A 25,507-nucleotide genomic window follows, 5' to 3' on the forward strand; every position below is an offset into this window, starting at 1 on the left:
AGTGTGTTTCTAGAATCTCAACCGCAGGGGAGGACATTAACCCTCCAAGCTGATGAATCAGACCAGCAGGCCATCTTTACACACGGAATTACAGGCATGATGCAAACAGTAGTAGTCCCATATAAGCATTCACAATAGGGGGACACGTGGAGGGTTTGGCACACACAGTTTTCCAGGTCTTTGAGCACCCACATCGCCTCGGATGGTAAGATGCCATGTTTCCCTGTCTCTGAAAATCAAGCAAATGAAAGCGCAGTCCCGAGGATTACGGACGTGTGACATTTGTGACCAGTGGCTCCCAGGCTAAATGACCAAAAAGGGCCCCAGGAGGCTTTGGCCTTTTTTTTTTTTCTTTTTAGTACTTTTCCTCTCCCTTGACAGACTGTTATTCCAGAAATTACTACTGCTCCCATCAGTGTGCCCTTTCTGTCATCCTATAAATGGACGACGTTTAATCTGCTGCAAGTTGGTCAAGGAAATAAAATTACTGGGAACAGGCACCCCGATGGCAGGTGAAGTAAGGTCTGAGGCGTCTTCTTACGAGGTAAGAGGATGCGCTCCCCAGGCCTTTCGTTCCCAGCGGTTAGCTGGGATTCCTGACGGGTGTGCCAAGCGGCAAAGACATGACCTAACCGCAAGCTAACGAGCTTGGCCGACGCGGGAGAAACAGCTGAGGCTCCTCATGCTACAGTAGCAAGAATCTGACAGATCTCAGCTTAAATCTCGGCCGCTGACTAGCCATGCACCTCACTTCTCAGAACATTCATTTCTTTCAGCATGAACCACAGTTTACAGCGTGCCGGCTCACTCCCGGGCCACCGTCCCACTCCACCTGCATCAGGGCAGCTCCTTACTCCTCACCACGTGCCTGTGAAGAGACACCACTGTCCCCACTTACAGCTGAGAAAACAGGCCCCAAAATTCAGTACCTCGATGTCACAGCGCTAATAAGCAAAGGTTAGGACAGTCTAACCCAGAGCTCTTAGCTACTCATTTGACAACTGTCATCTGAGCTCCTAGTAAATCTTCGAGACACTGAGTATACATCAGTGAACAAAACAGATACAAATTCTTGTCTTGGGGCACCTGGGTGGCTCAGTCCTTAGGCGTCTGCCTTCGGCTCAGGTCGTGATCCCAGGGCCCTGGGATCGAACCCCACATGGGGCTCCCTGCTCAGCGGGAAGCCTGCTTCTCCCTCTCCCACATCCCCTGCTTGTGTTCCCTCTCTCGCTGTCTCTGTCAAATAAATAAAATCTTTAAAGAAAAAATTCTTGTCTTCCTTATGGAACTGACATTCTAGAAGATGTGGAGAGGGGAGACAAACAGGAAGCCATACATACAAATGTAAACCACACAGCATGTTTTTAGGGCACACCACTTGAAACTGCCACCAGCCAACAGTTTTTTTTTTTTTTTTTTTACCTATGAGAAGGGTCATTTCACATGGTTCAACCTAACAGAAGGTGGGAAGTGCACCGGGAAAGGGGAGGGGAAGAGGGATGGGCAGCAGGAGGCCGCTTGCCTAGCAAACCCACCGTGAGGCCAGGACGTGCTGAGGGGAGGGGAGGGGAGGGGAGGGGAGGGGAGGAATCGGGAGTTATGGTGGATGCTACACCCATAGCATCGACACCAACCTCAACATCACAGGGTTATGAAGATCAAATGAGATAACCAAAGTGAAAAGGTTTGATAAACTAGGAAGCTCCGCGACCATAATAAATTATTACTCGGTACTACTTCAAGTTCCCTACTTTGCTCTTGGGAAGGACAGCAAACTTCTTAAGGCATCGATGTGGCTAGATGGCTCCCGGGGTTGCTGGTTCATACCTCACCTGGAGCTGAGAGGCCCCTGAGGGTCTGGGTTGAAAACCGGTCTCCCTGGTCCCAGAAAACAAGAGGCTGTGTTGGTGCTGTTCTCAGTGAGGTATTATCTACACAAAGGCGGCAGCGGGATGCGGCTCAGACAGACTGCTGAGATGCCCGCCAGACCGCGGTCTGAACAATCTACCAGGATCACAAGAGAAAGCCCTGTTACTCGAACACGGTGACACGTCATAAAGCATACTGTGTGTCTGAAACTTAAACGTCGGTAAGAATTTCACTAGCCTCACCAACGCATTCTACCAGATAATCGCTATTCGCTGGGCTCCGTAAAGATTACAATTAAAATAGCTGCTAAAACGTAACAGACGAGGAAAAGGTAACCGACAGAAAATGACACTAGGTTAATTTGTAGGGAAATGACAGGTAGGCATAGTTTCTTTTAAGAGACAGCCTTTATTGTAAGGAGTTTTACACCCAAGAATTCAAAATGTGGTAACGTTTTTTGGAATTTATTGATTTGTATTTAAAAGGAACCGCTGACAGATTCACCGGAAATCATTGGAACAAGCGCGAGAAAACAGTTAATACTACCGAAACAGTAAAGTAATTCCAAGACATGTGGTTTCTCCAACAGAACAATACTGTAGATGCTGTCACTGATATTAAAACTGACGGCTCCTTACTCTTCTAAACACACAGTGGTATATAATTAACAATATTCAATCACTTCTGTTCTTTCCGGAATATATAAAAATTAAAATACCAATTAAAAAACTAATATATCTTCTCTTTAAATGTTTCTTACAGATACAATTTCAATATTTTCATTCGATAGTGGTGTGGTTTAAGAGATTTTTTTCATTCACAAGTCAAACAACACTCCACTCCAAGAGAACAGATAGTCTATAGGCTCATACTGCAAATAAAGACTTCAGGAATGCAGCAACGGGCATTTCTAAAATACAAAATCGATAAAATTCTGAGAGGAAACATGCAATAAAGCTCTACTAAGCAGCTGGCCACAGAACTAGAACATTCTACTGATGATTTCAATGGGACTCCAGATGCTTCCAAACTCAACTTGAACTCTCATCTTAGGCTTTGTATTTTGCTTTTCCAGTTTCACTAATGACACAAACATGCTACAAAATAAAAATCCAGAAACTCACATTAGAAAAGTGTATTGTGCAACAAAAGGCAAGAAGAGCATTTTGCATGGCTCGGGCGAACGGTGCTGTGCTGTAGGGGTTCTAGTGGACACAGGGGGGTGGGGTCTTCTGCATCTTCCTCACCCGTGTGAGGAAACGCACGCCCGGGCCTCTTGCCCACGGAGCAGAAGCGGGTGCTTGAAGGAGAGTGAGTGAAAAGACTTAAACCTTCATTTATTTCTTACTTATGACTACATCTATCATCTGAAGTAATTAATAATGGGACAGTTATTGTACATTAAAGCTGTTCAACTGTTGCAGCCAGCAAGAAGTGTCGCCCCAGCCTGGCCCAGTTCCAGCTCTAAGGACGTCTGTACTTGACTACAGCTTTATGTGACTAATGGGAACCATCAGTCTGTTCAAATTATGAGGTGCTGGAAAGAGAAAACAAGTCTTCTCTTTTGTAAATTTTTGTATGGGTTCTGAAAAATGAGAGTGAGAAAAAGAGGCATTACTTACATTCAAATCCCTGAAGTATTCATTATAGTCAAGGGCATATCCTACAACAAACTTGTCTGGAATTTCAAATCCAACAACTAAAAAGAATCATAAGTCATCATTTAGATACAAGAAAACATCATTTTCAAATCGAGTGCTTATGAATGTGCCTTCTCTACAAATACTCTCTAAAATCTTAAAACAAACAAACAAACAAACAAAACCCAAATACCCTCTAAAGTAACTCTCAACCATTTCACGTAAAACTTGTTCAGGTCAAAGATGGTTAAATGACTGACATAAAGTAATTCACTTACAGTCTGGTTTATAGCCAACACTTCGAGGAGTCCTCTTCACCAGCAAACTGTTAATTACAAAATGTAACGTGTGACATATGGAGACATGACAGGGCATTACAAAACAGAACATTCATGCTCTGAGACATGGTCTCACCCGCACCTAGAATACTTTCTACGTGAAAGACTATGAAATGGGGAGCTAGCTCACAGGGACCGGGCGGGCCAGCAGTGCGTTCCCACCACGGCCAAGGCCCCTGCCTGCTCCCCACCCGAAACACGACTGACGGTTCTGAGAGCTGCACCTTGACCACTCAGCACCCACCAAAGGGCAGCGAATCAGAAGGATGAGTGGATGGCGAGTGCTAACGAGCAGTTTCACAATCCCTGGAAATCCAATCCTAGAGCTGCAAAGGGGTGCGGGAGATGTGAGCATCACCTTTTGAGACTCTTAATACGTGGCTTACAAAGATCATGAGGCTAAAAAATAAGTAGCATGCTCGAGGAGCTAGTATTCATTTTTGAGAGCAAAAATTGCAGTTGGGATAAGCCACCTCTAACATAAGCTAATTTTGTAACCCAAGTGTGTACTACCTGCTGAAATTTTTCAGCCATTAAGAAAAGCTATCGACAGTGTTTTGACAGCCTTTACATGTTAAGGGCAGTCCCAATAAAACTCATGATTTTACATCTTCTTAGATAAATATATTTAAAAAGCTGGAAAGGACAGGGGCACCTGGGTGGCTCAGTCGGTTAAGCCTCTGCTTTCAGCTCAGGTCATGATTCTGGGGTTCTGGGATCGAGCCCCCCTCCCCAGACCCCCCGCCCCCGCATCGTCATCAGGCTAACTGCTCAATGGAGAGCCTGATTCTCCCTCTGCACCCCGCCCCCCCCACTCGTGCTCCCCCTCTCACTCTGGTCTCTCTCTCAAATAATTAAATAAAATCTTTTTTAAAAAAAAGCTGGGAAGGACATAAAGTGATATTCAATCTTAGCTACACATCAGACTCACCTGGGAACTTTAACAAAACAAAACCCAGATACCCAGGCCACACCCCTGACTGATTACATTAGAACTGCTGGGGATGGGACACAGACATAGGTTTCTTTTTTTTTTTCTTCTTTAATTTGTATAAGTAAATAAACTATACAAGTATACTTCAGAGATCTTGTGGGTATGGTTTCAGGCCACCACAATAAAGCAAATATCACAGTAAAGGGAGTCAAATGAATGTTTTGGTCTCCTAGTGCACAGAAACTGTTTACATTATATTGAGGTATATTAAGTGTATAATAGCATCACATCTAAAAAATGTACATATCTTAATTTAAAGACATTTTATTGCTAAAAAATGCTAACTATCATCTGAGTTTTCCGAAGTCATAATCAGTGATCAGAGATCACCACAGCAAATATAATAATAATGAAAAAGTTTGAAATATTCCAAGAATTAATCAAAATGTGACCGAGAGGGGCGCCTGGGTGGCTCAGGTGGTTAGGCGTCTGCCTTCGGCTAGGGTCATGATCTCGGGGTCCTGGTATCGAGCCCCACATCGGGCTCCCTGTTCAGCGGGAAGTCTGCTCCTCCCCCCCCGCTCATGCTTGCACACTTTAAAAGAGGTTTATCAAAACCAGTTAATCATTTAGGAAAAAAGTTAGATTACTATTTGACCCCTACACAAAAATTATAGAGCGGTCAAAGATTTAAAAATAAAAGATGAAATTGCAACCCCCCCAAAACAAAAACAAAAACCACCCCAAAAAAACCACCCCGGGTGTTACCCTACCGAAAACTTAAGGTGGTCAATAAAGCACGAACTGTGAGCCGGTTGCCTGGGTTCAAATCTCACCCCAGTAGGGTGCTAGGCACTGTGCCTTTGGACAGTTCCCTATGCCTTGGTATCCCCAACTGTAAAGTGGGAGTAACAGTGCTTCCTAGGAGTTGTTAGGGATTAAGCTCTAATTATAATTAAATATAATTAAACTAGAAACAAAGGTAGAACTAATAAAGCAAACGCCAAACAGCACAGGCAGGGCCTGGAGATGAGGCTGGCATACGTTGTCACCACATCACTCAATTCCAGGAGCTCCGGACCCTCAGATCCCACCCCTTTCCTACTACCTCCTAAACCCAATGTGGGATCCCTGGTCTCAAGTCTTCAAGAAAGTCCCAAATCTTCTACCATGCTCCCCAGGACAAGTTGGTATCATTATTAGCATGCTAAAAAACCAAATGTTATTAATATTAAGCAAAAAGAGGACCACAATGAAGGGCTTCCTTAACACATGACAAAATTATTTACAAAGCATATTTACTGAGTCTTATTTGAGGTCACATTACTTTCTGAAGGTAAAACAAGTTGAGAACATTTACCCTTACAAAGAAGCAATTAATTACTTAATCCTGTTTCAAATGAAGAAAATAGCCTGTCAAAATGTTATATACATACCTTGCGACCTTGACCATCTTTGGATTATGCTCCTTGACCAAGGAAAGCAAGGTTTGCATTGTTTTGCCAGTGTCAATTATATCCTTTAAAAAAAAAAGACATTTAAACAGCAAATAAAACCGAGTCATATGAACACGAAATACCAAAACCCCACGTGTAAAAGAAGAATGCTATTTTTCTTTTTCAGTGTAGCCAACTCTCAGATGCAGGTGGTTAATAGACCCCACTCTGAGAAACACTGCTGTATGCCATCTTGAAAGTATCCAAACTAATAAGGTTTTACTATATAAAATGACTTTATATGAAAGTGAATCTTCGCTGTTTAGTCAAAAGCAGGACATTATTCAAAACAAACCCATCTCTAATTGGGAAAATGCTTCTTAAACCATAACCCTAATGTTCTTCAGTGAAAATACTCTATGGATGGTATAAAGCAATGCTTCACAAAGTGGGGTCCGTGAGTCATCAGAAACATCAGGGCTGGAGACTTGTGAAAAATGCAGACTTCCGGGCTGTGGTGGCTAGAATTCAGATGGCCCCAAGACTCCCGTCCCCTAGTGCACACACCCAGAATAACCCCCCCAGCCCCAGCATGAGCACAACCTGGGAAAATGCTGGGACGGTCTCTCCTGTAATTAGTTATATTCCATGAGGTGGTTGTAGCACACTGGAGAGAAGATCTCTGGCTGGTTTTGAAGAAGTCAGCTGCCACGTGAAGGCCACGTGTTAAGGACATGAGGTGGGCCTGTAGGAGCTGTGAGCGACCCCTGGCCAGCAGCCAGCAAGAAAACGGGGCCCTCAGTCCTGCAACCACCAAGAACTAAATTCTGCCAACAACCTAAATGAACTTGGGAGAGGACCACGAGCCCTGGGTGGGATAGGAGCCCCAGCCTTGCTTCAGCCCGATGGGACTCTGAGCAGAGGACCCAGCTAACCTGTACTCAGGCTCCTGACCCATGAAAACTGAGACACTGAACATGTGTTGTTTTCAGCTGCTAAATTTGTGGTCATTTGTTAGGTGCCATTACCCCAGACAAAGTCAACCTGAAGTGGAATTAATGAGTGTACATTTAAAAACAAGCAACCAGGGGTGCCTGGGTGGCTCAGTCGGTTAAGCGTCCAACTCTTGATCTCAGGGTCAAGAGTTCGAGTCCTGCAATGGGCTCACGCTGGGCGTGAAGCCTAATTAAAAAAAAAAAACAAAAACAAAAAACCCCAAGCAACCAGTTCCCAGGGATATTCATGTACACGAATCCTTTGAAAACAGTGTTGTCTGTTTAGCTTTTGATCCGTAAGCTAGTTTCTATTAATAACAACAAAAATGAATTGGGGGTTACTGGTGCTCTTAAGTCTTAAACATTTCACATAAAAGAATGAAAACTCATTCTACTGGTGAGAGTATAAAGCATACAACCACTCTGTTAAGTCATTTGGCAATAACAATAAAACTGAAAATGTACCAACCCTACCATCCAGTCACTGCCTGCATCTAGAAGGGACTCACACAAGTGCACGCCGCGTACCCCAAAGGGTTGCTCTTAGCAGCCCTGTTATAGCACGAGAACTACGAGACTTGCCCTATTCAGAGGGCAATAAACTGGTGGATTTGTACACTGCAATTTTGCATTTTAAGCCAACTAACTGTAGGTCTCAACACGAATAACCTCAGAACTTATTATGAGTGAAAATAACAAGATATAAGAGAGAATATGTATAGTGTGGCACTATATACATTTTTAAATCACAAAATACGTTTTCCATGTGGATACATACATGAAAGAGAAGTATAAAAAAAAGACGCATGGGAATGATGTATATCAACTTTAAAAGAAAGGAGAAACTTTTAAGCCCAAAAGAGAGGGGTAAGAAATATACCAACATTTTCCCATTATCCAATAAAAACAAATTACTAAGTATTTCTTACAAAAAACCAATCTTACTCCCTTACAACACAAGCCCACCGTTAAAATTGATGACGAGGAATTTCTTTCCCTGGATTACCTTTAGGACTGTGCATCCTAAGTTAGAAAACCATAAACACTATATTGAAAGTATGTAGAACTTACCTCAACAATCAAGACATTCTAGAAGAAAAAGAAATGAAAATCAGTACAGTAAATCAGATAGTGTTTCCAATTATAACTCAAATCACATCATAACAAACTCATTATCCAAATTCTTGTTTTTAAGATACTTTCCTATCTCAAACCCTGATTTAAACAATGGGCCATCTGCTGGGATTTGGAACTCTTTAATGTGAAATTTTCACTGTAATGGAATTTTTTAAAATAAAATTTGACCTATATGTTCATCTAAAAAAAATTCTCATTACTTTGAACAGAGGTCTCATCTTGGGCAAATCATGAAGTTTCTCTGGGCCTCAGTTTACCATGTGTAAAATAAGGGATGTGAACTAGTATATATCTTCCAAGTCTACATTCAAGAACTATAATTTGTACCAGAACTCCAAAATCATGCCTTTAATTTACCATACAGGATCCAATTCAAAACCCATTCTCATTAGGTTGAAACTGATCTGTTTTTTCTGGATGTGTTCACATTCTTGGACTCAACTAAAGAAAGGTACCAACGCTTCCTTCCACCATAAACCCTCACCCCAATTTCTACCTCTCAGAATTTTATAGCTGGAAGAGAGCCCTTGCAGGAGAAACCATCTAACAATTACATCTGAGGTAGAGAAGAGTCCTACCTGTTCTTATGCTAGTTATGGGAACGAGGTAGCATTTCACATACTGGTTATAATCACTGTCACGGGAAAGATTCATGCTATATTGCGATTTGTAGTTCTCACTTCTTGGTCACATACCTATTGCATGACCATTTTAAGGTTCTATATATTCCTCTAAGTCAGTGGTTACCAAGGTAGGGCACACAAGATCCACAGGGTTGCAAAAAAGAAGTATTAGACCTTTCTTTTAAACCTCACCCTGTTTGAGCTATAAATTTTGCATGTATTTTGTAATATACACAATATCACTACCATAGTCTGTATTATCATTTATCCCTTTCCTCCCATGACAACTACTTTGTCTCTTTTCAGGATACTGCAATCTCAATCTTTAGTAAAATATAATCAATGGACCAATAATCGTTTTACCGCCTACTATGTGATTCTTTCTCAACATTTTCTCTACCCTAGCTAGCACATCAGAAGGATAACATTCTCCCATCCTAACTGTGGCTCACTGCTGCAGCAATGTACACCATGGGATGGAGTTACAGTCTGGAAACAGCACTGAATTATGAGACAGAGAAACTGGATCCTAGTCTTGACTCTAGTACTAAGTAGCTGCACGATCTTGATTATGTCATAATCATAGACTTCTAGTAATATGAGATAGTTTGTACAAATCAACCACAATCCAGAGAGATTAAATATTTATCCAATACAAAATCATAGTATCTAGAGTATGATCTCAATATTGTTTTAAAAATAAAGAATGAGAATTTCTACCATTATTAAGAGCTTATTTTATGTCAAATAGCTACAGCTCTTAATAATGGTCAAAATTCTCATTCTTTATTTTTAAAACAGCATTCTTACTTCATAAATGGAAACAATGAGGCTTCAGAGGTCAAATGATTTGCCTAAAGTCATAAAACTAGCCAAGTGGTAATGAGGTGTTTTCAGGGTCCAAAGGCCATATTCTCAACCACTAACTGGGAGGGAAAAAAAAAGGGGGAAAAACATTTATATACATATGTATCTACACACAGTGTCCCAAAAAAACTGAAATAGAAAGTCTAAATAACCCACAATCTCACCACCAAGAAATAACTTCACCCAACTTAGATGTCTTGATTTTTTTCCCACAATTAATGTGCTCTACTGTGACTATCATGAAAAGAAAATTATTTTAGAAAGAGACGTTTAAGATCACAAAGTCATGTAGTAGGACAGAGCCATTAGGTGGGAAAGGCAAGGTCAAATGGAATCCCAGGAGGCTTTGAAGGCTAGGTCCCTCCCAGCACTAAAAACTGACTATAGGAGTAAGGGCTTCAAATGACTTCTAAATATGGGCAAAACACGCTGAAAGGGAAGACTAGGTCTAGCAGTGGTATATATGATGGGCAGGAAGGGGAAAGAGTCAACAGATTATAATTTCTCTTTTGAAGTTTTCAAAAGATGTTGAGGAGGACAAGATTAGTTTGGCAGGACCCTGATATGGGATAAGAGGATTTGACACAAGTGTTGTATGCTTAAGTCTCCTACTAGATACTCAGTCAAGGAAGCTATAAACATTTAAAAGCCAGAGGAAGAAAAGAGCTTTGAGGCCAGAAAGACCTGCATTTAAATTCAAGCTCTACCACTTACTGGCAGCGTGACTTTGGACAAGTCCTTCAAATCTACTGAGTCTTAGTTTCCTGATCTGTAAAACAGGGGTAACAGGATCTACCTCACAGGATTGTTGTGAAACTTTTATGAGATTCTGCCTTTATATCTGGCAGTGTTTATAAATAAATAACTAGCAGCTGAAAAAAATATAGCAATCTATCATTTCTCATTGGTTACTCGAAAATCATTTCAATGTATCACAAGAATAATATTCAAATATCTTAATATCTCTATTATTTCTGCCAATTGTCTATACTGGAACAATCTTGATGTATTTAGAAAACTCCTTCTGAGATTTCTTAAGATAGTAGTATGTTTGAACTAACTGAGTATTCCCACTACCAGAAAAACTGTTGTAAGAGGTCTACATGCATTATCTCACTTAATGCTCTGAACTCTGTGAGGGGACTGCCATTATTGTCCCTACCTCACACAGAGGAGACTGAGAGGTTACATAATCTGCCCAAGGTCACACAGACAAAGTACTGAGCCAGGCTTTCAAGCAAAGCTGCCCATCTTGGGGCACCTGGCTGGCTCAGTTGGTAGAGCATGCAACTCTTGATCTTGGGGTCGTGAGTTTGAGCCCACGTTGGGTGTAGAGTTTACTTAAGGAAAAAAAAGCTGCCCATCTCTAGAACCCACACTTTCACATCTACTACATGATACTACACTACATGTTTTGCTGTGTGAGTCTATTTTTAAAAAGAAGACTGTCTTTCCCCCAAAAAATATATATATACTTTTGAAGAATTCCAAATTAGATCACACAGAGGAAGACAAGAGTACTTTGTAATACAGACTTGAAGTTTAACGTTGGATTCTGCTGCCTCTCTGCTATATGACCTAGGAAAAGAAAGCTAACTGAGATTGCTTCCAGGGGTTAAATAGCCCTTGTGTAAGTGCATAAATAACTGTGTAAACTGCCTCGTAGTGATAAAGCACAGTGTTACTGACTGACTCCTGGCATGAAGTCAAGAGAACTCTTTTCTTCCCCTTCAAGACACATACCTTTCCAGTCAAAGTTGAGAGATCATCTCCACCAATTACTTTGATGTCCCCTGTTGACTGGTCATTCTAGTTAAAAAACAAAAAAAAAAGATGTAAGTATATATGTATATCCTTTTGTGTACACACCTACATTTCAAATTATCAAATGGGAACTAGAAGATTTAAGAAGTTAGCTATCTAACGTCATCGCATTATGATATTCTAAACGATACAAATTACAAGAATTATGTTTCAAGAAATGAACGACTAGGTAACTTTCAAGTAGAGATTAGTGAAAATTTAAAAGTTCTAACTGGCCATTACTGATTTGATGCTCCTCAGAGTCGTACAAGAAGGGCACACACATCTTCGAGTGGGCAGTATCCTAGAAACCACCCATCTTCAGTCGCAGTAATTTCTGAACCATGAAGTTATTAGCACGACATATGTCCAGTTCTGGCCCTGGACCATTGCCATGAATCAAGCAAGCTGTAGGTTCTGGTCGGTATCACACTCAACCCCAAAAATACTGCCCTCAAAAGTCTAGCCCAGGCACATGTCATCTTCAGCACAGTCTGGAAAAGCAGGTCTGATTAGCAGTCTTTTAAGGCCTTCCTCTTAGGAGGCTCCCAGTTTTCTGCTATCACAGAATCCAGTAGAAACCCTTACAGGAGTTTCAAAGGGAAATCCTCCATACCCACCGTAGTTGGTGGTGATAGTGATCATAATTTGACTGAACTGGAGCCAAAGAGCAGGTGAACAAAAGAGCTGAGACTTGCCCTACCAGAGAGCAAACCAAACCAATGCTACGACAATTACAACAATGTTGTGTCAGCACAGTAACAGACAAAGAGACCAAGGAACAGAATAGAGCCCAGGAACATATGAGGATTTAGTATACGATAAAGATGATATTTCAAGTCAGTAAGGAAAAGATGAATTATTCAGTGAAGTAGTTATCCATTTTGGGAAAAAAAATAAAGTGTGATCCCTACCTCACAGCATACACAAAAATAAATTCCAGATGGATTAAAATCTAAATGTAAAAAATAAAGCCATAAGCAGACTGGAAGAAAATGTAGAAGAAATATTTTCACATTCTTAGAGAGGGTAAAAACCTAGGGATATCATGAAGCCAAACAGAAAGAAAAGATCTGTTAACAAATATTCCTATTATATGTTGAGTTCCAAAACTAAGAAGCCAAAAGGAAAATGAAGAACGAACACAAATAGGCAATTCACAGAAGAGAAGGCCGGAACATATAAAATGGTATCAATCTGAGAAACAAACACTAAAACCATGTGATTCTACCATTCCTCCATTCACACTGGCAAAACTTAAGCTTGATGATATATGTTGACAGAAGTGAGGGGAAACAAGCACTCTTGGTGAGAGAATAAACTGGTACAACCTCTTTTGAAAATGGTACAGCAATACCTATTAAAATTTAAGTATGTGTGCCGCTCGACCCGGCAATCCCACTTCCAGGAATCAATGCTATAAAAACACTCACAAATATGCAAAGGTACATACAAGGAGGTTCACTGTATCAACTATTTATAAAAAAAGAAAAATGGGAGACAACCAACGAGTCTAGTAACAAGGACCTATTTAAATTAAGTGCATCTGCACAAGGTAATGCCATGCAGCTATTAAAAAGAATCTGAAAATCTATACACACTGACATGACCGATGGGAATTAAAAACACCAACTAGTAGAGCAATGTGTTGCCTACGAAATCACTTCTGTTCAGCAGTTTAAACAAATTTATAACATCAATTACCTCTGAGTGGTGAGAATGGGGAATAACAAAGCTTTTTACTTTTATATACTTCCATTCTCATCAGATGCTTCTATATACATGTCCATTTTTTATGGAGTGTCATTTTTGAAAAACACAACTGGGCCAAAACTATTCAGTGTTGCAAACTAAACAGATCTAAGTAGGACTTCTGATATGAAAAAAATCTAGCATATTCCTTCTCATCTTAAGGAAATTACATACACCCTTTATTCTAACTAACTTAAAACCCAGAGTTTCAAACACAGGAAAGTGATTAATAGCCAAAAAAAAAACCCCGTACAAAACCTGAAGCTTTCCAGGAGAGTCAGTCGTAGTAAATTATTTACACTGTGTATCAGAGTAGATAGTGACATCATCCGTAGAAGTTTGGTACTACAGTCCAGTTCCAAATGACCTTTTTTTTTTTTTTAAACATAGGAAAGAACTAAAAAGTATGGAGTCATGGAAAAAACCCCTGTGAACCAAAGACTATGATGATAGTATAAGAAAAAAGAGAACTCCAAGCATGCAAGTCACTGTTGCTTCACTAGCATCCAAATCTCCATACTCCTGTTTGCCTCCAAGGTTGTTAGCTTAAATCTCTTCTGAGGCTTTTTTTTAAGATTTTATTTATTTGACAGAGAGAGAGCGAAAGAGGGAACACAAGCAAGGGGGAGTGGGAGAGGGAGAAGCAGGCCTCCCGCTGAGCAGGGAGCCCGGATGTGGGACTCGATCCCAGGACCCTGGGATCGTGACCTGAGCCGAAGGCAGACGCTTCACCGACTGAGCCACTCAGGTGTCCCTCTTCCGAGGCTTTTTTTTTTTCTTTTTTTTCCCCCCATGTGAACAGCCACCTTTCCAGTGGAGGCTAATAAAGAAGATTCACTGGAGAAAACTGCTACAGTCCACTTTGCTAGAATACAGGTATAAGTGCCCCAGTTGCACAGAAATGGCATCGCTGGATCAGTTACCCCACCAGAGGGATTTCCCTCCCTCCCTCTCGCCCCTCTCCCTCCTCTCCTGGTGGACCAAGCTTCCCACTGTAGTCCTGCTTTGTTACGTTACTGAGTGACCTTGTATGCCTCATCTTGAACGAGATGATGGGGCTGGCCCAGGAGAGGGGAGAGTTCCTGCCCCCCATCGTTCTTCCCTCTTCTCTACCATCCCATCTCCTCATTCTTCCCAGCCAGAGAGCCCAATCTGTCCTTAACTCAGAGCGTCATTGTCAATGACATAAAATTCCCAAAGAAGCTCTCTGGGTCTACAACTCTGCCCTTAGCATCTGTGTTTCCCTTTTGTCTATCTTTTTTTTTTTTTAAGTGTTAAGACTGCCAGTGATGATTTCTGGGTTTTTTAATTCAAATATAATTAACACACAATGTTGTATTAGTTTCATATGTATAATTACCTTAATTTTTTGCTTTTTAAAGATTTTATTTATTTATCTGAGAGACAGAGATAGCACAAGCGGGGGGGAGGGGAGGAAGCAGAGGGAGAGGGAGAAGCAGACTCCTCGCCGAGTGGGGAGCCCGATGCAGGGCTCGATCTCAGGACCCTGGGATCATGACCCAAGCCAAAGTCAGAAGCTCAATTGACTAAGCCACCCAGGTGCCCCCAATTACCTTTCTTGAGTCTGGGTGAAAAGATGAGAAGAGAAATAGAGGAACTTCGTTTATTCCTATTTGTATATCCCTAGGGATTCTGTGACCCTCCAGGCAGCAACAAGAACTGCAGCGTGGTATTGGAAAAGAGGAGAGAAAACTATGGGAAAACACACCGTAAGAGGGCTACGAAAAACCAGCCTGGGACAAACAGGCCTCCTCCTGTGTGAAGAGGATGCAGAGGCCAATCCCCAAAGCTGAGCTCCCAAGACAGCAAGACTAGGAGTTGTACTGAGGTAGGAAATCTGGGCTTAGCACCTTGCAGCTTGCTTACTGCAGTGAACCTGGGACCGTTCTTTCAGAGCCCGAGTGGAGTTACTGGGAAACTCATTCCTTCTACCTCCAGCTAGGCCCCGGCCCGCCACACTCAAGCATGCTTTCTCTGCACATCCTAATCGTGACTGTCCTCTGTCCTGTTGCTGTTTTCCCATACCCTGATCAAGTATCAACAGCAGTGAGAATATTACAATCATACGCTTTTAGAGGTAGACTGCACCTCAGATGAAAAACGGCAGAGATCCAATTTTCTAAAAATAGATGCAGAAAAAGAGAAGTCTGGAAGGATATATACCCAGGGAGTAATTTATTTACCTGTATTTTATGAGTTTTTTTTTAAAAGAACGTGTTGCTTAAAAAAAAAAAAAAAAAGCTATTATCACCAGTTAAAAAAATGCTGATAGTGAGGGACACGTGGTTGGCTCAATGGGGAGAATGTGTGACTCTTGATCTTGGAGTTGTGAGTTCAAGTCCCACACTGGGCCTAGAGCTTACTTAAAAAATAAAAATAGTGAAAAGAAGGGCCATATGCACCCCAATGTTCAGAGCAGCAATGTCCGCAATAACCAAACTGTGGAAGGAGCCGAGATGCCCTTCAACAGATGAATGGATAAAGAAGATGTGGTCCATATATACAATGGAATATTACTCAGCCATCAGAAAGGATGAATACCCAACTTTCCCATCAACATGGATGGGACTGGAGGAGATTATGCTAAGTGAAATAAGTCAAGCAGAGAAAGACAGTTACATGGTTTCACTCATATGTGGAATATAAGAAATAGCGCAGAGGACCACAGGGGAAGGGAGGGAAAACTGAATGGAAAGAAATCAGAGAGGGAGACAAACCTTGAGAAACAAACTGAGGGTTATAGAAGGGAGGGGTGGGGGAATGGGTTAGCCTGGTGATGGGTATTAAGGAAGGCATGTGTGTTATACGCAACTAATGAATGGTTGAACACTACATCAAAAACTAATGATGTCCTACTATATGCTGGCTAATTGAACGTAATATTAACAAATAAATAAATAAAAATAAATTTTAAAATGATGCTACTGAAGTGGGGCATTTAGATCATTTATCCCCTGCACTATCCACTACAGTAGCCATTAAGCACATGTGCCAATTACAGTCGACCCTTGAACGTCACGGGTTTCAACTGTGCAGGCCCACTTATACGTGGATTTTTTTGATAAATACAGAACAGCATGGTCAATGTATTTTCTCTTCCTTGTGGTTTCCTTAATAATTTCTTATTTTCCTTTCTCAAGCTTACTTTATTGTAAAAATATGGTATATAGTACATATGATATACAAAATACGTGTTCACTGTTTATCTTATCAGTAAGGCTTCTGGTCAACAGTAGGCTATTAGGAGTTAAGTTCTGGGGGAGTCAAAAGTTATACAGGAATTTTCAACTGTGCAGGGGGTTGGTGCCCCTAACACCCTGTATTTTTCAAGGGTTAACTGTTCTTGAAATGAAATAAAATTAAAAATTCAGGCCCTCTGTTGCACAAGACATACTTCAAGGGCTCGGCAGAGAGTGGCTCTGTATTTGACAGCACTGAGATAGAACATTTCTATCGCCACAGAAAGTTCTATTGGTCAGAGCTGCTCTAATCAAATCAAAGACACCACTTAGCACAACATAATACTAGAAAAAAATATGAAAAAAACTTGAACACTACCTTTATGTTAAGAAACAGGGTGTTTATATAATGCCTCAGCCTATATCAAAGTGAAAATCCACAGGAAATGGCTACAAAGTATACTTTTGACCCCAGTTCTGTTAAAGTTTCCTTATACCAGAGATGGTACACATCCCTGTTCCCTCCGATTTAAACTGAACAAATTCTTTCCCCCACACCTGTCTGTGCTCTTAATTCAATAAGCAGGAAAGAGACATAAATCATCCCACCTGCTTTATATATAGATACAGAGAGAGAGAGATTAGCTTTACAGAAGATAAGCTTTAGACTAGTGTCAACATCAAAGTGGCACATTTACATTTAACTTCAACTGTTCTGGAGGAAAAAGCATACCTTAAAGCAACGAATAAATCCATATGAAGGAGAAGGTCAGACTAAAAGCTACTGACCTCTTCTTTTAAGAGACACTTTAAGAAACTACTCCAGTATTTTCTGCATTTTTCTTTAACAAGTTCACTCAAATAGCCACCTTCTCACAAATTACTATAAGGTAATTTACATCTTTGATATATTAAACAGCTTAATCAAGCTACTAACCAAGCAACTTCCAAAATCAAGACTGAATTATAGCTTTATGCACCCTGACTGCAACTGAGGGAAAAAAAATCCCACAATTGGCAAGATGAATTTTTTGCATACAGAACCTCTGACCAGGAGGGGTGCCTGGGTGGCACAGTTAGTTAAGTGTCTGACTCTAAATTTTGGCTCAGGTCACGATCTCGGGGTCATGAGATCAAGCCCCACATTGGGCTCCATGCTGGGCGTGGAGCCTGCTTAGGATTCTCTCTCTCAACTCTGCCCCTCCCCACCCCTCCCGCTCAAAAACAAAAACAAAAAAACTTCTGACTAGTAGAAAATGAAGAAATAAAAGGAAGCCCATATTAGAGGATTCAAGTTAGTTATAAATTTTCCCAAATAAGACTCTGAGTTCTGCACAGTTAAAGGTGTGGGTTCAAATCAAAGACCGGTATGATCTTAGGCAAGTCACTTCATCCCTCTGCGCCTCCCTGTTCTCAAATGTATGTGGAGATAATAAATCAGAACTCAAAAAAAAAAAAGTTTTCTGCAAGATTTCAAATCCTAAGAATAATTCATTTTAATGTAAGCCACTTTGTCGGGACACACAGTAAATCAGGCTCATTTTCCCTCTGCTGAAGGCCCACACAAAAATATTGCCACAGAACATTTACTTGTTGGATAACTTTTCCTCCTGAGGCTTCATCTTTTTATGATGCAAAAAATTAGTAAGAAAAAATTTACTACAAAATTGAACTCACAAGAAAAAAAATACATCTGCATATTTATCAATTATTTCATTTTTCTGAATATCACAGAGCCTTAAGGGTCTTTGAATATAAAGTACTACATTTCATTGCTCGAAGATGCACACTCACATTTTAATGTCCCTGAAATCAACATCTTACAATTGACGGCAACTTACAATATAACCGACAGTGTCTTCTTTCTTAGCAGTACAAAAAATAGGGTAAGTCTTACCATCAGTGGTATCTTAGATTGAATGAAATATGGTATTTGGAATCCCTGGCAATTTCCCATTGAGGCACTAAGCAAATAAAATCCTACCAGATACTCTGATTAAGAGTATGTAAACTATGTGGGGCATCTAGGTGGCTCAGTTGGTAAAGCATCTGCCTTCGGCTCAGGTCATGATCTAAGGGTCGCGGGACCAAGTCCCGCATTGGACTCCCTGCTCAGCACGGAGTCTGCTTCTCCCTCTGCCTCTCCCCACTGTTCCTTCTCTCTCTCCCTCAAATAAATAAATAAAATATTTTTTAAAAGAGTATGTAAACTATGATGTGTGTGTGTGTGTGTGTATACTCAGAATATTCTTTAAAAGATTAGAAATAAAAGTCGTAGTGGAATTTAGGGTGACTTCATTCCTTCATTTCTTTATTTCCTGTGGCTGTATGGCTTTCATAATAAACAGGTATTCTTTAATCAAAAAATGCAATTTTTATTTTGAAGGAAAACTAGTTTGGATGTGTTGATATTGTTAGGGCTCTTTATATATTCCAGAAACACTTAATAGTTCATGGAGCATTTCTTTAGGATTAGCACAGATCAGTAAATGTTTAATTCACTATTTCAAACTAGGGAAAATCAGCATGTGAAACTATACTAACATCAATGTTACTGATGCTGCAACAATTTTAAATTTCCATCTTATAATTTATCAAATTAAGTTATCTGGTTTTTTATATGTACATGGGAATATCTTCCATGACAAGCTGATGAATTATTAAATAGTGCAGAAATGTTACTTCAAATCAACAGTAAGCATATGATTTTAATTTCTATTGGTTAGTAGTAATCCACACAGAATTTCACATAAAACAGAACAGATATTTTTCTCTATGTAAAAACTAACCTAAAAACTTGCTTTGCTTACGTTTAAGATTTCATTCTTTTTATCAGTTGAGGAGTTCCTCTTAATAATCCTCTAAGATCTAAAAGCACAGGAAAAAAACCTAAAAGTAGAAAATGGCATTAACGGGTCAAACTGTTTCTACGGCTTCAAATTGTTCTTGTAACTATAAAATACTTTAAAAAGACATATTAAACTCCCCTCATTTTTTTTTACAAGTTTTCTTTTCAAAGAACATTCTGTTGCAAATCCCGAAAGAAATGAAATCTAAGACATAAAGTAGTAAGACTGATTTTTATGTGCATGTGTGTGGAGGGGGGCACTTAAGAAGATCAAAAAAAGAAACCATACCACGGACTGTAAGTACATGTTTTGACTCTAAGCCCAGAAGACATGAAAGGTTGGAGAGATAGCCGTGCTGCTAGCAGCAAAACCGACCAGAATTAAATCTCAGTGTAAACCAGCTCACTCACTAACTTCTAGTGAGTGAAAATCCAGACTCTGTATTTAAACAATTCTCTAATTCATGTAAGACTCTGACAAGTTACAAGGAGCCTGTGAGTATGAAGCAATGTCATGGTGTATGAACACGAAGGGTTTTAAGGGGATAGGGAAAAAGTCTTTTTTTTTTTTTTTAAAGATTTTATTTATTTGACAGAGAGAGACACAGCGAGAGAGGGAACACAAGCAGGGGGAGTGGGAGAGGGAGAAGCAGGCTTCCTGCTGAGCAGGGAGCCCGATGCGGGGCTCGATCCCAGGACCCTGTGATCATGACCTGAGCCGAAGGCAGACGCTTAACGACTGAGCCACCCAGGTGCCCCCCCTGAGAAAATGTCTTAAATGGTTCTCCAATCACCCGAAGGACTGATGAAAATGTGGAAAAGGTCAAACATTTGGGTCAAATAAATGATTAACTGGGAGAATGAGGATGAAAGTTCAGTGGTCTTATTTTCAATGAAAATATAAACATAAGGTCAGCTTCTACAGGGATGTACGATACAGATTCATGAAACAGCAAAGAGCAAACATTTATTCTAATCTTTGAAGAAGCTAAGAGAAACCCCACTTTTAAGGAAAACAGTAACTCCCAGGAACTACAATGGCAACACGCAACCAGAAACAAACAACAGCATGAACTCACAAAAATCAAACATCCACATGACCAAAGAAACCATGGATGATGAAATCCACGTGTACAGATCACCCTGATTTGGGCTCGTCCCAGTGTCAATACTGCTTATTGTGTCCATATCCTGAAGCATCTGAGACGATGGGACACAGGCAGAGTAACTGAATCAGAAGTGGTTTCTTCAGAGCGCCAGGGCTTCCACTCCCCATGGGCTTTCTAGAAAACTGCGGACCCACCTTCTTTTTTTTTTAAGATTTTATTTATTTATTTATTTGACAGAGAGAGACACAGCGAGAGCATGAACACAAGCACGGGGAGTGGGAGAGGGAGAAGCAGGCTCCCTGCGAGCAGGGAGCCCGATGTGGGGCTCGATCCCAGGACCCCAGGATCATGACCTGAGCCGAAGGCAGACGCTTAACGACTGAGCCACCCAGGCACCCCCGGACCCACCTTCTTTATCAGACTTGGCTGCAAATGACTTACCACTGCCCCCAAAACCAATCTAGCTCCACAGAAGATATCTGCCAATGGTAAGTGTAGTCAAAAAATATCCCCCCTCCCAGGTCCCAACGGCAACTCCTAAAAGGGGTTTTTAAAAAATCCAAGAAACAAAACCAAACCAAAAACCCTTTAAAATAAGTGTATAGCCTCCAAGGTGACTAGTTTGAAAAAGATAATATTCACTTGGATATAAAGTAGAAGATATTAGAAAATCTCACTGTAACCAAGTGAAATGAACATGAAAGTATAGTTTGCAGAGCTTCAAAAACATACAGTTTAAACGTATGTTTAAACATGTATATAACATACATTTTTAAAATTTTTTATTTACATTTTAGTTAATAGTGCGATATTGGTTTCAGGAATAGATATACTTACACAGTAGCTCTTCAGTCTGATGAAATCTACAGTCATGGGAATGGATCCATCACTATTTCTGTTCAGTGCTTTGATATAATCCAGCAGGTCAGCAAAGAATTTATAGCCTCCCTTGAGCACACAGAGGGCTACTATGTGATGGCCTCCCATCTCCTTCATCACATCTCGAGCAAGCCGCTCGGTCCTACAGAAATAAAATCAGGAATTTAATAGAAATTAACTTAAAGAAATATACTTAACTTGGGGCGCCTGGGTGGCTCAGATGGTTAAGCATCTGCCTTCAGCTCAGGTCGTGATCCCAGGGTCATGGGATCGAACCCCGCGTTGGGCTCCCTGCTCAGCAGGGAGCTTGCTTCTCCCTCTCCCTCTACTGCTCCCCCTGCTTGTGTGCTCTCTCTCTGTATCAAATAAATAAAATCTTTAAAAAAAAAAAAGAAAGAAATATATTTAACTTTGTAACCAAACATCCCCCTTAGGCATTAAACTTCCACAAAACACATCCTTTGCCCCTCATGAATTATATCCTTGCTTCATAAAGTGAAAATAAAAACTTAAAAACCTTCAAAAAAACATGTACACTGTAACACCTAACAAAAATGTTTAAAATGCAAAGTAAAATACCATTTCCACCTATCAGATTGACAAATTCTGATTAAATGATATTTCCCTGATAATATACAGTATTATAAGAGATTATAAAAAAAAAGAGAGCACTCTCATATACCACTGGGAGTAAAAATTACAGGGATAATCTGACAGTATCAAAACATTCAATAAATACCTTCCCTTAACCCAGAATTTCCCCATGGATCAAGCTGAAGCAAGTGCCCAAACGTTTCCTTCTAGTACGGTCTGTAAGAGCAAAATAATGGAGATATCTTGCATGTCCATCAATAAAGGACTGCTTAAATCAATTATGGTACAGTCAGAAAATGGAATGTTATGCGCGGCGCCTGGGTGGCTCAGTCGTTAAGTGTCTGCCTTCGGCTCAGGTCATGATCTCAGGGTCCTGGGATCGAGCCCCACATCGGGCTCCCTGCTCAGCGGGAAGCCTGCTTCTCCCTCTCCCACTCCCCCTGCTTGTGTTCCCTCTCGCTGTCTCTCTGTCAAATAAATAAATTTAAAAAAAAATTAAAAAAAAAAGAAAATGGAATGTTATGCAACCTTCAAAATACATGATAGCTCTAAATATATTAATATGAAAAAGTGTCCAATAAATTTCAGACCTATATGATAGTACATACCTATGTGTTAAAAATACAGTTGATGCTTGAACAACACAGGTTTGAACTGCACAAGTCCCCTTATATAGGGATTTTTAAAAAATAAATACAGTACTATACATGTATTTTCTCTTCTTTATGATTTTCTTAAAAACTATTCTTTTCGGGGCGCCTGGGTGGCTCAGTCATTAAGCGTCTGCCTTCGGCTCAGGTCATGGTCCCAGGGTCCTGGGAATCGAGCCCCGCATCGGGCTCCCTGCTCCGCGGGAAGCCTGCTTCTCCCTCTCCCGCTCCCCCTGCTTGGGTTCCCTCTCTTGCTGTGTCTCTCTCTGTCAAATAAATAAATAAAATCTTAAAAAAACAAAAACAAAAACTGTTCTTTTCTCTAGCTTACTTGCTTGTAAGAACACAGTATAGAATACACAAAGTATGTGTTAATCGACTTTATGTTATCGGTGAGCCTTCTGGTCAAGAGTAGGCTATTAGTAGTTAAGTTTTGGGGAGAGTCAAGAGTTAACTGTATGTATATTCGCATAGAGTATATGTGCATAACTAGTGTGTAGGGAAGGACGGTGCACAGGAGGCTGAGAGGAGAGAACCCTATTCTCATTTATAGCCTCAATCCGTAGAATATTTTACAACACGCATGTACTGATACCGTCATCTTAAAATCAAAACCAAAACAGCCAGACACACAAGGCGAGCACTTAAATACCAAGTTAGGTATTTCACTGCAATTCAGTTAAGGGGAAATTTTCAAGCTAGATGCGCATACTAATCAAAATATGACCTTCCATTCATGTGATTTAGCCCCAGCCCATTACCCTGTTCAGGGTTGAGTAATCAAAGACTGTGACTAGAGTCCATTCCTATAATCTCCCTTCAATGTTTGCTTTATTCTACTCCCTACAGATTCCCAGTATACCATGACTTACGCTGGGTAATTAGTAAGCTTTCCCTGCACCTTGTTTGTAAAGAGGGCTCTAAAATAGAAAACATCTATTATTTGAAAAGCTAGCCTAATTTATGTTCAAATATCAACCACTTAAAACAGATGCTGACACTTGAAATTAATAGAAGAAAAAAAACAAAAACAAAAGATTGAAGATCTTACTAACCTGTCCATAATTAGTCCATGAGGAATAAACACCTTTTCCAAATCCTCAGCGTAATGATGAGGTATACAGAATAAATCTAGGTCATAACCTGGTTCATCATCACTGATCTGAAAAAGAAATATGACTATTTCAGTGACAGCATTACATTTAGGTATGACACATCAAGAACTTTCTGTAACTTTGTAGGTACGATTATGAATTAGAGTTATATAAGAAATCAAATGTATACTTTAGAGATGAATAGTTAAGACTGTAGACATAAAATGACATGATATGAAATTTCCTTTAGTTCAGCAAAGCGAAAACAAAAAACTTTAAGGAGTTAAGATAAATGTGGAAAAACCCTGAAAACATTTTAAACGTGGGTGATGAGCATATGGGGATTCATTATACTATTCTCTCCACTTCTGAGTATGTTTGAAATTTTAGTAAAAGAAATTTTAATACACTGTAGAAAAAAAAATTTTAACACACTGTAGTCCAACAAGCTAAAATGTCACACTGAACAAAAGCTGCTATTCCCCACCCCAAATCCAAACAGCCTCTCTCACCTCATAGTGGGGGGGGGGGGGAATCACCCAAAAAGCTAAGTGATTTCTTAAAAACCCAAACTCTTAGAAGTCTGAGATTGTTATAATCAATTCATGATGTGCCTTCATAGCAGATACTCCAAGGTTGTTTGAGTAGAACCATATATTGGTTGTCTTTGTATGCCGAGTACCCACCATACAAAATATTTAATAATACTGATGATGTGGTATCTGTGGTAAAATATACTGTGATTATAGTTTTATAAATACTATATATACACCTATGCATACAGAAAAAATATAATAAAATCATAAAAACTATTATCTCGGGGAGAAGAGTTGTAACGATTTTATTTCTTCATACTGTATATTCTGAATTTTCTTCATTGAATATATATTGCTTTTTTAAAAATTCAGTAGTCTTCCTTAGAAATTATTTGTGGGGGCACCCGGGTGGCTCAGTCGGTTAAGCATCTGCCTTCGGCTCAGGTCATGATCCCAGGGTCCTAGGATCGAGTCCCACATCGGGCTCCCTGCTCAGCAGGGAGCCTGCTTCTCCCTCTCCCCACCCCCTTGCTTGTGCTCTCTCTCAAATAAATGAATAAAATCTTAAAAAAAAAGGATTCCCTCTCCCTTTCCCTCTGCCCCTCCCCTGCTCACACACTCTCTAAAAAAAAAGGGGGGGGGGAAGAAAAATAAATTATCTGTGGTATTATGCGTGTTTTTTACATGCATATTAAAAGTATGGGGAAATTTTTAAAGATGTATTAAAACAAAATCTACAAACAAAAATTGTAATACAACAAAATAATGAAAGAAGTGAGGAGGGGAAGGGGGAAAGAAGGAGAAGGAGGAAAGGAACAAGTGAAGGAAGAAAGGGTGGGTATGGAGGAGAACATACCCATCAGTGGTCAACTATAGGGGGATACTTGCTGCACTGTACACTTTATTAAGATTTTATTTATTTATTTGAGAAAGAGAGAGAGTGAGAGAGCACAAGCAGGGGAGGGGTAGAGGGAGAAGCAGACTCCCCACTGAGCAGGGAGCCCGACTCTACTCGGGGCTCCATCCCAGGACCCTGGGATCATGACCCGAGCCAAAGGCAGACGCTTAACCGACTGAGCCACCCAGGCGCCCCATGCACACTGCGCACTTTAATATTGACTTGGCCTTTTTTTCATTATCAATTTCACTTTTTTTTTATCATAGTTGATTTATAATTCCCACTTATCAATAAATTAAAATTCA

General features: G+C 40.3%; 1 protein-coding gene across 1 annotated transcript in view; it reads right to left on the minus strand.

Moving 5' to 3' along the window:
* Positions 1-1,744: 1,744 nt before the first annotated feature.
* The window catches only part of HPRT1 (hypoxanthine phosphoribosyltransferase 1), a 37,171-nt gene continuing 13,408 nt past the window's right edge, over positions 1,745-25,507 (minus strand). Inside the window, exons 2-9 of the mRNA XM_032428328.1 lie at positions 23,730-23,836; positions 21,389-21,572; positions 11,583-11,648; positions 8,284-8,301; positions 6,218-6,300; positions 3,788-3,834; positions 3,492-3,568; positions 1,745-2,966 (exon numbers count right to left, since the gene is read on the minus strand). Of these exons, the coding sequence (XP_032284219.1) occupies positions 2,919-2,966; positions 3,492-3,568; positions 3,788-3,834; positions 6,218-6,300; positions 8,284-8,301; positions 11,583-11,648; positions 21,389-21,572; positions 23,730-23,836 (630 nt within the window). The 3' untranslated portion in view covers positions 1,745-2,918. The remainder of the gene's footprint in view (positions 2,967-3,491; positions 3,569-3,787; positions 3,835-6,217; positions 6,301-8,283; positions 8,302-11,582; positions 11,649-21,388; positions 21,573-23,729; positions 23,837-25,507) is intronic.

Source organism: Phoca vitulina, unplaced genomic scaffold (assembly GCF_004348235.1).
Source record: "Phoca vitulina isolate PV1807 unplaced genomic scaffold, GSC_HSeal_1.0 scaffold39, whole genome shotgun sequence".
Taxonomy (NCBI): domain Eukaryota; kingdom Metazoa; phylum Chordata; class Mammalia; order Carnivora; family Phocidae; genus Phoca; species Phoca vitulina.